Source organism: Tinamus guttatus, unplaced genomic scaffold (assembly GCF_059628265.1).
Source record: "Tinamus guttatus ecotype Peru unplaced genomic scaffold, ASM5962826v1 Tinamus_guttatus_pri_ptg000406l, whole genome shotgun sequence".
NCBI lineage: Eukaryota > Metazoa > Chordata > Aves > Tinamiformes > Tinamidae > Tinamus > Tinamus guttatus.
In genome coordinates this window covers 205,814-220,584 of record NW_028288940.1, presented here as the reverse complement: position 1 = coordinate 220,584, position 14,771 = coordinate 205,814, and the positions used below count along the sequence as shown (strand labels likewise).

The following is a 14,771-nucleotide window of genomic DNA, read 5'->3' as shown; positions in this document are numbered from 1 at the left end:
GGCAAAGAGCTCAATCAAGCCACTGATTTGCCACTGAACAATTTCATCTCCTTTGTGGGACTTCAGCATTACCAGCTGAGGAACAGATAGTAGTGTTGGGACTTCTTAGTTGAGAAGGGTGTGGGTGCCTCAAAAAGGAAAAATTGGGGGACTCATTTGCAAATCAATGCTCAACCTAGTCTGGCTTCTTAAGATTCTCTTTGAAAAAGATAGAGTTTACACTTAGTTTGAAAGAAGGACTAAGAAGTGTCCCATTTCTTAGTACTCCTCTTTTAGAGCCACGCTCTTTTCCCCTCTAACCCTAATTGTGTGAGGAAGCCACAAAAACAGAACTTTTGCTATACAAGTATAATGACAACCATATCATAAAATAATTGGATACTGACAGACCAAGCAGGGAATTTTCAACAGCCCTTCTGAAGACCTTGTATTTCAAGGCTGCTCAAAACAAGAAAGAGCAATTTTTTTTCAATACCGAGAGTGGAGATCAGTTGACCAAGTTGTCCTAAGAATGTATAGTGCCAGCATATATTATCATGTGCAAATTCTAGTGTAGAGAAGATTTTTTTTTTCTTTTAGATAGATTTTTAATTCCTTCTTCAATGTCTGGTTGTAAATATAGCCCATTTGATTACTTCTGCCCTTTCTTAGGCATTATACAAGATCAGCACAATGTCATGTTTTTCAGTGTTACTTTTGCCTCCTCTCTTCTGTTTCTTGGATCCATATATATGGGACATTTTTGCCACAGTTAAGATACAAAGGGTTAAGACAAAAAAAAAAAAAAAAAAAAAACCAACATAACCAAAATGTGCACAGTAACTTCCCCATTTTCTGTGCCCAATGCTGAACACACCCTCTGAGAGGAATACGCAACCGTGTGCAAGGACTTTTTAACCATTAAGAAAATTTACTGGACTATGTTATCCAAAAAGTGAAAAATTGGGATCTGAAGTACTAATCAGGCTTGCTGATCTTTTGGAATTCACGTCTCTCCATTCGTAACAGCAGATCAACCGGATTTGCAAAATATAACTATATGTATAAATACATACATACATATGTATGTATATGTGAAAACATATGTGTGCAGATATATTAAAAGCATGACTAGGATTGCAAATGAAGTATTTTATAGTGTCAGATTTAAAGTTGTTTGTTCTGTTTAAAATTAGCTTCAGTGTATCTGCATAATAATATCTTTTGGAATTCATGTCTCTCCCATCATTTTATTACGGTGTATCTTCAACATAGACAAGAACTTACTGGATTCTTCCTTCACCAAAAGCCAGAATATGAACTTTCTTCATGAGAAACAATTAAAATCACTAAAACCTTTCTACACGGAGTCTTGGCTGCACCGTTATGATGGAGGGCTGCTATAGCTTGCACAAAAAAACGGTCATCCTCTGTCCTTGCGGAGGTCAACCGAATATGACGATATTGCTCTTTCTCTGCTATTCAATTTTTGTTTACAAGTAGTGATGAGATTTCCTTGAAGAATAAATTCATGGTTGTTGGTAACATAGGGACTGATGGAATTTCTTATGTATGACAACATTGACAGTTACAAAGTGATACTACTAGGTTAGTAATTCAAAATATGTTGATCTTTTTATTTTATTTGATTTTAAGTATTTAGGTTTGGAGCTTAATTTGAAGTTGGACTGTGTTCTGATACACTGATACAAAGTTATGTAGGGGTAATGTATGATTAGAATGGCACAGTTGTGTATACATGCTTATGAATAATTAACTGTAGGATTTTTGGCAGTGTTTGGGGAACTGTATAATCTACTGCAGAACAGTCAGCCATACCTCCATCCCTAAAGCCTTCTAGGACTGGGTAGATGAGTGGAGAGCAGAGAATGTTGCATACCTTGATTTCAGAAAGATTTTTGACACTGTCTCCCATAACTTCCTTAGAGATAAGAGTGGGGTGAATTGAGAACTAGCTGAATGTCAGGGCTCAAAGGATTGTGATCAGTGGCACAGTCTAGTTGGAGGCCTGTAGTGCTTGGTGTCCCCAGGGGTCCAATGCTGTTCAATTTACTCATTAGCCACCTGGATGGGAAGGGACAGAGTGCACCCTCCACGAGTTTGCTGATGATACAAAACTGGGAGGAATGACTACAGAGGGCTGTGCTGCCATTCAAGAGAAACCTGGACAGGCTGAGGAGATCGGTGAAGAGGAACCTTATGAAGTCCAACAAAGACAAATGCAGGGTCCTAGGGACAGATAAACCCATACACCTGTACAGGCTGGGAGCTGACCTGCTGGAAAGCAGCTCTGCAGGGAAGGACCTGGGCGTGCTGGTGGGCAACAAGTTATCCATGAGCCAGCCTGGGCCTGTTTAGTCTGGAGAAGAGAAGAGAAGGCGGCAGGGGGGTGGAATTTTTTCAGCATATAAAACTATCTTCAGGTTGTGTGTCAAGAGGATGGTGGCAGACTCTTTTCAGTGGTAGGACAAAAGGCAACAGCCACGAAATGAAACGCAGAAGTTTCCCTTGAATTTGAGGGGGGGACCTCCCCCCCCCCCCCGCCTTGTTAACTCTGAGGGGCACAGAGCACTGGAACAGGCCTAGAGAGGTTGTGGAGTCTCCTTCTCAAGAGATATTCAAAACCTGCCTGGATGTGATCCTGTGCCATGTGCTCTAGATGTCCCCGCTTGAGCAGGGGGGTTGGACTAGATCTCCAAAGGTCCTTTCCAAATTAAATGAAACTATGATTCTGTTATCTCAAAGGCAAATCTTGATTGTGCTGACAAGTTAGCTGACGCAGGGGAGAATAGTCTTCAGGGACAAGAAAAGAAAAGGCTGAGAGAGCTCCCCTCTGCAGCAGCAGACTCCAGCAGTGGTGACTTGGTTTCAGTTAGAGCATTTCTTCACTTCCTCTTGCCAGGGGAAAACAATCGGGAATGCATATGCACTACTAAAATTACTGTGCCAAGATCAACAGTTTTCAATTTATTTTTCAATCCAGTACTCACTGGCATTTATATGAATAGACAAAGCCTGTTGGAAACTAGTCAACACTGGCAAGAAGTATGTGGCTCTAGATGAATACTTCTAGATACTTCTAAATGCTTCCAAGATTTCTGGATTTCTTGACCTAATTGAAGGTATTTACAGCTGAAGAGAAAGTGATCAAGGATTAATCAAGCAGTACAGATATTTGGATCTGAAATTCATGGACTGGAGGTTAAAGAAATCTTCCAAGGAGTATGCAGGAAAAAAAAATTAATTATGAATACAATTTAAGAGGACACTAATAACTGAGCTAAATTATAAATAACAAGAAATATACCTGATATAATTTTTATTACTGAAATATAGTTGAAGGGCTGGTGTAGTTGCAATGCTGAGGTGAGTGGGTTGCATACAGGAGAGGAGACATTCAATTCTAGAGCCAAGAAAAGGCTTTATAAGGATTTATAATGCTGATGAAGGGGTATTTTAACCAGCAAGGTAGAAGCAGATATAAAGGATGTCTAATGTAGACCACCAAATGAGAGTCTAAAGCATAAAGCATAACAGTTTAGGAACACATGTTACTTCAGAAGATTTAATTCCAGAGAATGCGCTTTACAGATTGTATGGTGGTAAAGCATTCTGGATGTTTCTAAGAGAAAGTAATAATGATGACAGTGAAGGTATTTAGGCAGGAGGTTCTATCTAACATTAAAAAAAAATCTAGTTTTGAGCTCTTTTAGGTTTCCTTTTATTAAAAAATATTGGTTACCCAGATATATGGTTGATTAAGGCTCGGTCCAATCTGTTATGCATAAGCAGAGGATAGAACCTGTGAAAGCAGTAATTTCTGATAACAGCAAGTCAGCAAGATTTGCAAAATAAAACTGCATGTATATATCAAAACATATGTGTGTATATATATTAAAAGCATTGCTAGAATTGCAAATGACTATTTAAAAGTGTCAGATAAAGTTCTCTAAAATTAGCTTCAGTGTCTCTGCATCACAATATCTTTAATTGCATGATCATAAATATTTTTTGCATTTTGCAAAAGATATGGAAACTAACTTTCCCCTAGTATACTGGGGAAGCTGAGTATAGAGGGAGGATTTTGAAAGCTTATTTTGTTTAATCCTCATATAGTTCAACATATGGCTTATTTACTTCCTCATTATTAAGTCCCCAGTCTGAAGAAATAAAGGTTATATTTATGGACCTTGAGGGCTACAGTATCTTAGTGCTTCCAAACTCTTGTTATTCAGCTTTCACAACCTGCCTGTGAAGCAAGGAGAACTTAGAAACAGAGATTAAGGTCAGAAGGGCTGACCCCAGGTTTTAGAAAGCCAATTTTGTGGCTAACATGTTTACATAGAATCCTTAAGGTTGGAAGGGACCTTTAGAGATCATCCAGTCCAGCCCCGCTGCACACGCAGGGTCGTGTTTCCTCTCTCAGCATTTTGAGCCTGGAACACTTTCCTGAGGGTACATCCCCTATCCCAAGAAGTGGTCTTCTTGAGATTAATTAGGAATAATAGAAAAGGAATAGGAAGAGAAAAGGAAAAAAAGAGGCTCAATACCTTCCTCATCCTCAGTGTTCAATGTGATTTTATGTGAAAGGGATTTTGAGAAACAAACTTGATATCTATGGCAGATCTGGTTGAGTGTGGTGAAATAGCATTTAGCATTTGAAATTCCGATTAAAAGTAATATTACATAAAATCAATATGGCACTTACTGATTAAAAAGTAGCTGTCCAGTAAGACTCATTAAGATATTCCTATTAGAATTGTAGGAAGATCTGATCTAGGTGTAATGATTATTAATTGCCTGGAAGAAAAAAAAAAGCGATAAGTTTGCAGGTGCCAAAAAAACTCGGACAGGTCACCAGTGCAATTAAAAAGCACATATTTCGAGTTAGTGTAATGCGAGGTCAGATGCTCAAAAGCCAAGATGGCATGCTTTTAGGTTGAATAGATTCAAAACAAACTCCAATAAAAAGACAGCCCTGCAAAGACAACAGATTGGCTTTTTTGCTTATAGGGCAAAATCCAACCTGTATAGCCCTGTGCTCCTGCTGGTGCTGATGTTCAAATATAGGTGCTGACAGGTTACACACAAAAGACACAGAATTAATACACAAGGTGGAAGAAGATGTGCTTTTGGAAAGGAGTCCAATAATTGAGTCCTGAAATCCGCAAAATTAGGAAAACTAATTACTTTACAAAAGCAAAATGCAATGATTAATCCTAGGCATAGGTAGATGATCAGTTAGAGTATATATCCCTTTAATCTGATAAAGGCATAATGAAAATCAGCCTTTCAGAAAATGAAATAAGACAAATTCGTATTGAATATGAGATACATATTTAGCAAAGTAATTAATGAACAGAAGGATATATCAAGAGTTGTGGTGGACTCTTCATTATTGATGTCTTTAAGTCAACACTGCTGGGTATCTTTCTAAAGTCTGTAAAGCAATGAGAGTTACAAGATGATTGGTTAGAGGCCTTTTAGCTTGAGGTCAGATCATTATGATAATAAAATTAATTAATGTATAAAGATTATATCCAATGTATTACCCAAATGTCACTAACATGAATGTGATACAAATTAATTGTGTTTGATTGATCTTCAAATTTTTGCTGTGAGTAACTTCAGGAATAAAATGTGTATGTATAAAAAGCAAGGTTCAAAGGCTAGTTTAACCAGCCTTTGTGTTTTCCCAATACATGTGCTCTAGGTGTCCCTGCTTGAGCAGGAGGTTTGGACTAGATGATCTCTTGAGGTTCCTTCCAAAGTCAACCATTCTGTGATTCTGTGAATATGCTTGTCTTGAAATATGCTGCGACCCGACTTGCTTCCTGGGTTTCTCAGCAAGTTTCAAAGTGAAGTCCTGTGGCTAAGGGACATTGCAAAACACAGTTAAGGATGGGCAGTATGAAAGTGTTTGGCAAGAGCAGGGGACCTATGCCTGGGAGCAAGGCAGAAGGCCTTCACAAAAGTGACACGTGCTTCACATGTGTGCACATGTCGAGATAACTAGGAAGAGCCGCACACTATGCGTGCAGGGATGGAAAGGGCTCATCTCCTCCAGGCTGGTCACAGAACTGTGAGAGCCCTCTTGCAGCTCCGCAGAACTCTAAATTTTGCTGCAACATCAATTTATTTGTAGTTACTAGCTGCGGGTGTGGAAAAATGAACAGGGCCGCACTCCAGCAAACCAGTGAGATTGAAGAGGGAGGGGAGAGAATAATGAAATGTTCTGCCTCACAAAATACCCAGCTTTGAGTTTTGATGGCCCAGACCGTGTTGCATGTGTGCGTGGTGCAATCCTGGCGTGTTTGCATGTCTTGTGGGAGCAGGGGGGAGGGCAGGTTGTGACGGGGAGCGTAGGGGAGCCGGAGACTGCGAGCTCGTCTGCAGAGGGCCGCACGTGTCAGTGTGTGTGTGGGGAGAGGCGGGGGGGACTGGCACGCGTCGGGGTGGCACGCGTGTGCACGGCGGGTGGCTGCACCTCGGCGGGTGGCTGCACCTCGGCGGCGCGGGGACGAGTGCAGAGGAGAGGGGCAGCAGCAGCGCGGACACCTCCCCTCCACCTCACCTGGAGGCCAGCGACGACCTGTAAGCGCAGCCCCGTCTGCGCCGCCCGCGCCAGCCTCGCCATCCGCGGCCACTCCGCAGCACCCAGGGATGGTCACAGGCAGCCACCGCTCCGACGGAGACCCCCGCAGGCGTCAGCGGCTCCCAGGAATGCGGCACTAGCACCGCCGCCCTATCTCGGCTTTTTGCTCTTCGGTGTTTTCTCCTGGAGCATCCTTTTCTTTTTCCCTCCTGGAGGAGAGAAGAGGGAGGTGTTCCTTGAGGGCTGCTCGGGCCCCCCTCCGTCCTTCGCGGGGAGAGAAGCGCAGAGGCAGGTCCCACTCTCTTGCTGTGCTGACAGCGGGAGAGGAAAGAGAGTGGTGGGAAGCGAGTGTGGAGGAGTTATTTATTTATTTATTACTGCTGGTGGTTGCAGCTGGCAGACCTGAGAAGGAGCGGGCGCCATTGCCAGAAGGATTATTGCCAGGGAAGGGGTGGGCGAAAAGAGAAGACCCCCGGGCTTCCGGGCAGCGGCGAGAAGCGGTTCTTTTCCCTCCACGCTGTCTCCTACCGCTGGGGGATGCTCCCGGAGTGAGAGGGGCTCGGCTGCCTCCCGCTGCTCTGCCCGTTTCCACCCCTGCTGCTCCTCCTCCTCCTCCCCCGGCGAGCAGCATGCATCCCTCTCGGCGGAGACCGGCTGCTGCTGCTACCTCCAGCCCTGCCATGCTGCTCCTGCTCTTGTGCCTGGGCTGGGCGCCGCCAGGCTGGGGCTGGCTGCGGGGCAGCGCCCGGGGGGCGGCCGGCCTGCCTCCCAACGCCACCACGCCGATCTCCATCATGGGCTTGATGCCGCTCAGCCCGTCCGAGGAGGATCAGAAGAGCAAGATCGGCCGAGGGGTGCTGCCTGCCGTGCAGCTGGCCATGGATCAGATCCGCAACGAGTCCTTGCTCAACCCCTATTTCCTGGACCTGCGGCTGTACGACACGGAGGTAGGGGTGGCCGCGGGGGCGCGCGGAGCCGGGCGCTGCGGCTGCAAGGGCACAAGGGCACGGCGGACGCGTGCGGGGGGCTGCGTCCGAGCCCGCGGAGCCAGCGCGGCCCTGCGCACCAGCAGGCGCCGGAGCCCGCGGGCCCGGCCCGGCGCGGGAGGCGGCGGAGCAGCGGGCTCGGTCCTGCTCGCGGCGCAGAGCCGGAGCGGCCGCCGCTCAGCCCCGCGGGCGCCCTGCGGGGCTCCTGGGCCCCGCCAGGTGCCGGGTGCCGCGTTGTTTCCTGGCTTAGCTGTGCTGCCCTTGGTGTGCGTGTGCATCAGCGAGAGGAAGGCTTTGAGCGGCGGTCCCTCGCTAAGCACAGCTGCGCCTGGAGCCGTGTCCCCAATTCTGTCTATTAAGCAACAAATTCATGTCAATTACTTTATTTTCCCTCTTTTTCAATGTGCGCCCGCTGCGTTCCGGATTGATGAAATGCTGCTCTGGGGGGCCAGCTGCAGCAGATGCAGCTTATAGCTTGAGGAGGTGGGGAAGGACCTCGCAGGGGCTTGGCGGGTTTCTGCTCCGGGGGGTTGCGAGGCGAGAACGGGCCGGGATGCGCTCCCGGGGGGCGCGGCGGAGCGGAGCGGTGCGGAGCCGCTCCGCGGAAAGAGTTAAATCTGCGGTCCCTCTCGCCGGTATCTTCCAGCACGCGGCGAGGTGCCCTTGCTCCTCACCCGCTCCCTGGGGGCGGCCAGGGGCTGGGAAAAGCGTCCCGCCCCACGCAGCTTCAGCGGGGAAATCCTTCTTTTACCTGTTGGGGAGGAAGGTGGAGATTTTATTAAGTTGTTTGCCACCATCAGCTACCCCCCACCGCATTTCCTTTTGGTCACAACTTCACTAATGTTTGCAGAGGATGCATGCTGATTCAATACTGAACCTTTCCTGAAGGTGGCAGTCATTTCTTGGGTAATGCTGGTAGTAACTGCTGTGCATTCCTAAGACAACCCCCCGGTAAGGCAAGTGACTGCTGCAAATCTTCTTGTCTGCAATTTAAGGAAGCCCCTGTCTTCTCCCCTTCAGTTCTCAAAATCCAAAGGAGCAAACCGAGAGCAACAATGCCAGGATGTGCTGCTTCATCGTTAGTGGCTCTGCTTCCCCCCAAAATATTATGAAGGCCTCTCATCCTAAGGTGGCTGCTTTTATTTACATAGATTTGTCTTTTTTCTTTTTTTTCCTGATAGCTTTGACTGGAAACACATGGAGGGCAAAATTGCTGAGGATAATCATTAGGAGAAAACATGCTGCCATAGTGTTTTTCTGAATGAACACGACTGATGTACCGAAATGGAATACGGGGAATATTCGCCTAGAGTTGCTTGTTTCCTTAAAAAATGAATCCTAGGGAATTCTGCAGTCATAATGAAGAGAATTATGGGGGATTTTCTGAGTGGCAATACCTGTTTCATAAAGTGAGGTATCTGCTAGAAAAAAATCACAATTCTCCTAATCCTGTTTTCGTTACATTGTTCTATTTAAATCCATCCATCATATGGAAATGTTACAAAAATAATATACGCATATGAAGTAAAGGCACCTAGACAAGATCTTCCTCCTTCATATAGAATCTTCACAATCCATTAAGTATTGTACTTTATTGCAGTAAAAATATTTTTAAACTGTTAGTACAGATTTGGGGAACTAGGTAGTTAACATTAAAATATTGAGAAAAAAAGTTCTATTTCTTCTAGACTAATGTCTTCAGTTTAAAAAAAAAAAAAGAATAAAAAAGCATTTCTACTGTTTTGTACTCCAGGGATATAAAAAATTGGGATCATTTTCCCAACTTGCCTTACAGCTTTGAATGCTTTTAAGCAGTTAATAAATGGGTGATTATGGAATGCGAAGTCAAGGGAATGTATATATTTGGAGTGCCCTTGGAGTGTTTAATAGTGACAAGTAAATACCTTAGTGTTCATGAAGAATACTAGATTCACTGCACCAGAATGCAGTGGATTAATGTCTGGAATAGCCATTAAACACGTAATAGCTGTGCATTTTTTTTCACTCTGTTCAGACATCATTTTATTTCTCTTGAGCGCTTACAGTAAGGAGAAAGCTAGATCACTCATCATGCCCACTTGGTCCTCAGCCCATTTTTCAAGATTACCAATAGGTAACTATGACTTAAGACCTGGAGTCTAATCATTATATAATCACAGACCAGGGAACAGTCTTTCAGGACATTGTAGTTGCTTGGGACATTCTCAGCTCCTAAGCAGAGAATGTGGAACTTTGACCTGGAATTTTTGAACAGCTTGAGCTTGCACTATATTTATAAAGCTTCGGAAACGTATGTTAATGATATGTCAATGTTCTTGCTCATGTCTTTCAAAAATCTTGTTTTATTATTTTATGTTTGCATTGCATGTTTACATAATATTTTACTTATAAATAAGCTCATGAAAAATAATTATTGAGGTGTTTCTCTGGCAAAGTTAAACTGAATATTGTTTATCTGATATTTCTAATTTGTGAAAGGATATATCAGAATGCCTTTACTTTCTGACCAACCATATTAATTATTGTAATGTGTCTTCTAAGTCAGGCTGTCATTCCTCAGCCCTTGGACTTGCTAATCTCTGAGCACATGCGCAGTAACCCCAGTCTTTATCAAAACATTAAAGTTAATTAAACACATATGTTATTATTTTGCCTAGTCTCTCAACCAGTTGTGATTTTATGAACTATGTTTTCTGTGCAAAATATAATCACAAGTTACAATGAATAAAGCTTATGTTTTCAGTATATTGGACAGTTGAACAGGTCTAGAGCTTGATCCTGCTACAGTTTAATGAACGTCTTTTGCTAACCAATAGGCAGGTGTGTATTTACATGGGCATTCCTTTATAGGCTCAGGCAATAAAATAAAGCTCAGGTGTAGATACTTGTCAAACTCTGGTTTAAGTTAGTGACTTAATTTAGTCCTATTTATTGTGCAGCAGGCAAGAGCTGTCCATGGAAAATTTAGAGGAACTGACATACTGGAAGAAGACAAGGGTTGGGTATCTGCCCTTCTGCATCTGGACATCTTTCCTTCAATAAGGAATGTTATTTTCTGCCTTCTTGCAAGATCAGTGTTGCAAGTGTTGTCGAGATATGTCGAATATAAACTTGTAGAGTCACAAAGGCTGGGAATGCAAGTTATACTTCTGTCATTTTGTTTTTGAAGATCAAAACGACTCCTAACAAGCTGAAAAAAAGTTTTCTAGGAATAAGAATTACATTATTACAGAAAGGAATATTCATAGTATAGAGAACAAATTATTTTGTTTTCTCTAATAACTGCAAGTGATTTTTTTTGTAATAATTCACTTTAACACATTGAAATAGCACATTGACACAGAAGGGAAACATACACAGGAATGCTATTCTGAAATTAATCAGAAACTGCCATGCCTAATTTATCTGACAACAAGGTACAGTCTATGGATATTATAAATAGAGCTTCTTTTACTTTTTTACTATCATGTTTTCTGTTCTCTCAGTAAAACCCTCCGTTTAAATTTAAGGAAATTGTATCGGCTATGCACCAATTTGGGTAACTCTATCAGCTCTTCTAAAATATAAAAATACCCTCAGCATCCAAATAAAAATGCCTTTTGAAGAAAGTACAATTAAGAATGGAGTTGATGAAGTTAACTCATGTTATGCCTTGTTCCTGGAACCTGAGTTAGGAATCCCAGTTGCTAGAAGGACAGTAAACATATTTCATCAAGGAGAAAGACAGGGTTGCTGTCAGTGGTGTGAATTGGGGGATCTAGCCAGGAAGGTGGAGAATGGGCTCCCCTTGTTATTCCTCAGAGGAGGACAGTCAGCTGGGATTTGTTGCATTCTGACAAACTGACCTACGGTTGAGCAAGTTGAATGTGGCAGTGAAAAAAGAAATGCATATAATCATAGAATCATTATGGTTGGAAAAGACCTTTAAGATCATCAAGTCCAATTGTAAAACCTTCAACACCATGCCTGCTAAACCATGTCCCTAAGCGCCTCATCTACACATTTCCTGATTGCTGCTAGGGATGGTGACTCTACAACTTCCAATGTGATGTTTTGGTTAGACTCTTTGTCTTTGGAGCCATGGATTCAATACTCTCCAATAGCAACTGGATTTGTGCCTAAAAATATGTTTAACCCAATATGTCAAAGCCAAGTTGGCGCTCTGGAGGTGAGCCCTGATGTACTTGCACTTTTACATATGTAGCCCCTTAAGCTGAACCTTGAGTTCCCTCAAAAACTTTTAGCTCCTCTAAAATCAGATTACCAGAGTGTGATTTATCTTAAATCTGCAGCCAGTGTAAAAGTTTCTTACCCTACCTGCTAGAAAGAGGAGGTGAAGAACCCTCCATTTTGGATGAGCAGCAGTTCTTCAAGCCATAATGTCCCAGCCCGGATTCACACCTGCTTCGAAATGCAACAGCAGTATTGTGGGTTTGATAGACTAGAGATTTAATATATAGCATAAATTTATCCTTTGTTTCCCATATCTTTTGCATTTCTAAAGTAGTGCTCAAAGCGGTAGATTGTTGTCCTGAACATTTATTTCTAAGAGTAGCAGACAACTGAATAAAAGGGAGATATTTAGGATTAAAAGAAGGTCCAATTTTCAAGAGATTAAACCAATAGCCATTTTTTCCCCTGTATAATAACACAATTTTTTTTTGTCTGCCATATATTAAAGTGGTTGGGTAGTTTCTTATTTTTAGATATTACTAAGTACTTATACTTTTTGATACATGCAAAGCACATAGACATTAGGTTGAAAATACATTTGTTTTGTCACAAGCATGGATCAACAGCTATTCTGGTGTCAACAAGAACACACCTTTTTAGATAGTATACTTTTTGACTTTCATCTAATATGACTCCGCTTGAGAAAAACTGTTTTTGCTTTAGAGTTTTATAAACTTGTAGAAAATCATCTAAAAGTTAAGTGTTTATGTTAATTGCTATGCTGGCTTTTCCACTGATGCTGAGATGTGGGTGGGGAGATGAGAGAAATCATGTATTCACTGCACCCACTTCTCTGGGTACGGATCCTAGACCTGCAGAATGTATATCCTTTAAATATCACTGCAAAGAAAGACAGAGCCAATATATCACCTTCTGGCATATGTCTTAAAATTTTTGTAGAACTTATTCCATGCATGCTGTAAAACATACTGTTAAGAAATCTTTTCATTGAAATGCCAAACACCGTCAACAAGGGAAAGTTATTTTTTTAATAAATCCAGGAAGGAATTTCCATTTCCATTTGAAGAAGGAGAGGGAAGGAAAAGGGAAAGAGCTACAAAAGATACAGTTAATGACTGCATTCATATAAAAAGCTGCCAACATAGTATTTATATTATTTTATTTAAAGACATGTATTTATTTGGGATCATAGAGTCATAAAATCATTATGGTTGGAAAAAATCTTCAAGACCATCAAGTCCAACTGTAGACCTTTCAACAGCATGTCTGTTAAATCATGTCCCTAAGCACCTCATCTGCACGTTTCTTCAACACTGCTGGGGACAGTTCTACAACTCCCTTGGGCAGCCTGTTCCAATGTTTCACCACTCTTTTCGTGTAGATTTCTTTTCTACTATCTAGCCTGGACCTCCCTTGGCACAACTTGAGGCCATTTCCTCTTGTCCTATTTTTGGTAGTTATTTTAGAGGAGAGATGACCCCTGCCTCCCTACAACCTCGTTTCATGTAGTTGTAGATAGTGATAGCTTCCTCTTCTCCAGACTAAATGACCCCAGCTCCCTTAGCCACTCCAAGGTCTATGCTCCAGCCTCTTCACCAGCTTCATTGCCCTTCTTTGGACACGCTCCAGCACCTCCGTGTCTTTCTTGGATGGCTGCATAAATTACATGCTATGTCAAGGCTACAAAACACCATTTACATTAATGAGCTGAGAGAATGGTGATGCATGCATATCTCAAGCTTGGCTGTTCACTTTCAATTTCATCATGTTATGATAGATTTCATGGCGTGTTGTGGCATAACAACCAAGGTGTTTGAGGAATCTGGAACCAAATTTCTTTTGTGGAACTCAAGTGGAGACTATTTCAAAAATCCATTGTTATCCTAGGGAAGCAGATGCTTTTTGTTAGGGAAAGTTGAACCATTGCACCCAGATCTCTGACTCAGAGAATCATGATGGAAAGAAGTGAACAGGATCCACCCTGTGGTCCATTTTGGCAGAACTAATTTTTGGAGCAGCTGGACCTGGCAGCCCCATATACTTCCGCAGCTCGATATCAAGCTGAGAGGGTACTACACAAATATATTACGTTTTTTGAATTTATAAAAATAAATAAATTAAATAAATAAATAAATAAAAATTACTAGAAATCCTGGAATTGAATTAGTAATGAAGCCTGAAAAGCTTGAAGAGCCAGACACGCTGCTGCCCGATTTGTGTGTCTAGTTGAACTAGAAAAGAGATTTGCAGTATTTTTGTTGTTCCCTGCCTCTAGCCATAATGAACCACTAGCCCGACTCCTGAAGCAAACTGGTTTAGCCTGAACATTGCTCTAATTAAAATATAGAAACTAGTGCCTTTTAGAATAACTAAAATGCATTTTCGATCATACTGTGCTTCCCTTCCCATACCACCCGTACTTTTGGGATGATGGAGTCTTCTTTGCTAGACAGAAATTCTTCTATTGGCAGATGATTTTGCTGTAGATAAGATCGACTGGATTTGGCAGCCCCTTTTACTGGCTGAATATAAACAGGACATGCAGACTGACAAAGCATTTTTTTTTAATGATGAAATAAACTATTCCAAGTCAGTGCTTGGTGTCATATATATACCTCATCAGGTTCTCCTTATAGAAAGCTTTTAGTCTTGACAATTTTTTCCATAGTATTTGTCAAATAGGCATTCTGAAATTTGAAAATGAAAGCTAATAACTTAGGGGTAAATTTGTACCTTCTTACTGAAAGTAATAGTTACAGAGCTCTTAAAAATGTTAGGGCTAAACCACCTGGGTTGTCCAAACTGTTGTTATTGAGCCTCCTTAGAGATGAAGGCTCAGATAATGGACTAATTGCTTTTAAGTGAATGAACATCATGAGTTTGAGGGATAGGATTAGAAAAGCTTAGGTTTCCTACTGTGGTACTTCTTGTAAATAATTAACATGTTCTAAGATCATAGAATCATTATAATTAATCAATTCTTATAATATAGGCCA

At 42.1% G+C, this 14,771-nt stretch overlaps 1 protein-coding gene across 1 annotated transcript in view; it reads left to right on the top strand.

Annotated features, from left to right (window-relative positions):
* Positions 1 to 6,830: 6,830 nt before the first annotated feature.
* LOC104567891 (gamma-aminobutyric acid type B receptor subunit 2) overlaps positions 6,831 to 14,771 on the top strand; it is a 138,797-nt gene continuing 130,856 nt past the window's right edge. Inside the window, exon 1 of the mRNA XM_088531314.1 lies at positions 6,831 to 7,542. Coding sequence (XP_088387440.1) covers positions 7,225 to 7,542 — 318 coding nt within the window. The 5' untranslated portion in view covers positions 6,831 to 7,224. The remainder of the gene's footprint in view (positions 7,543 to 14,771) is intronic.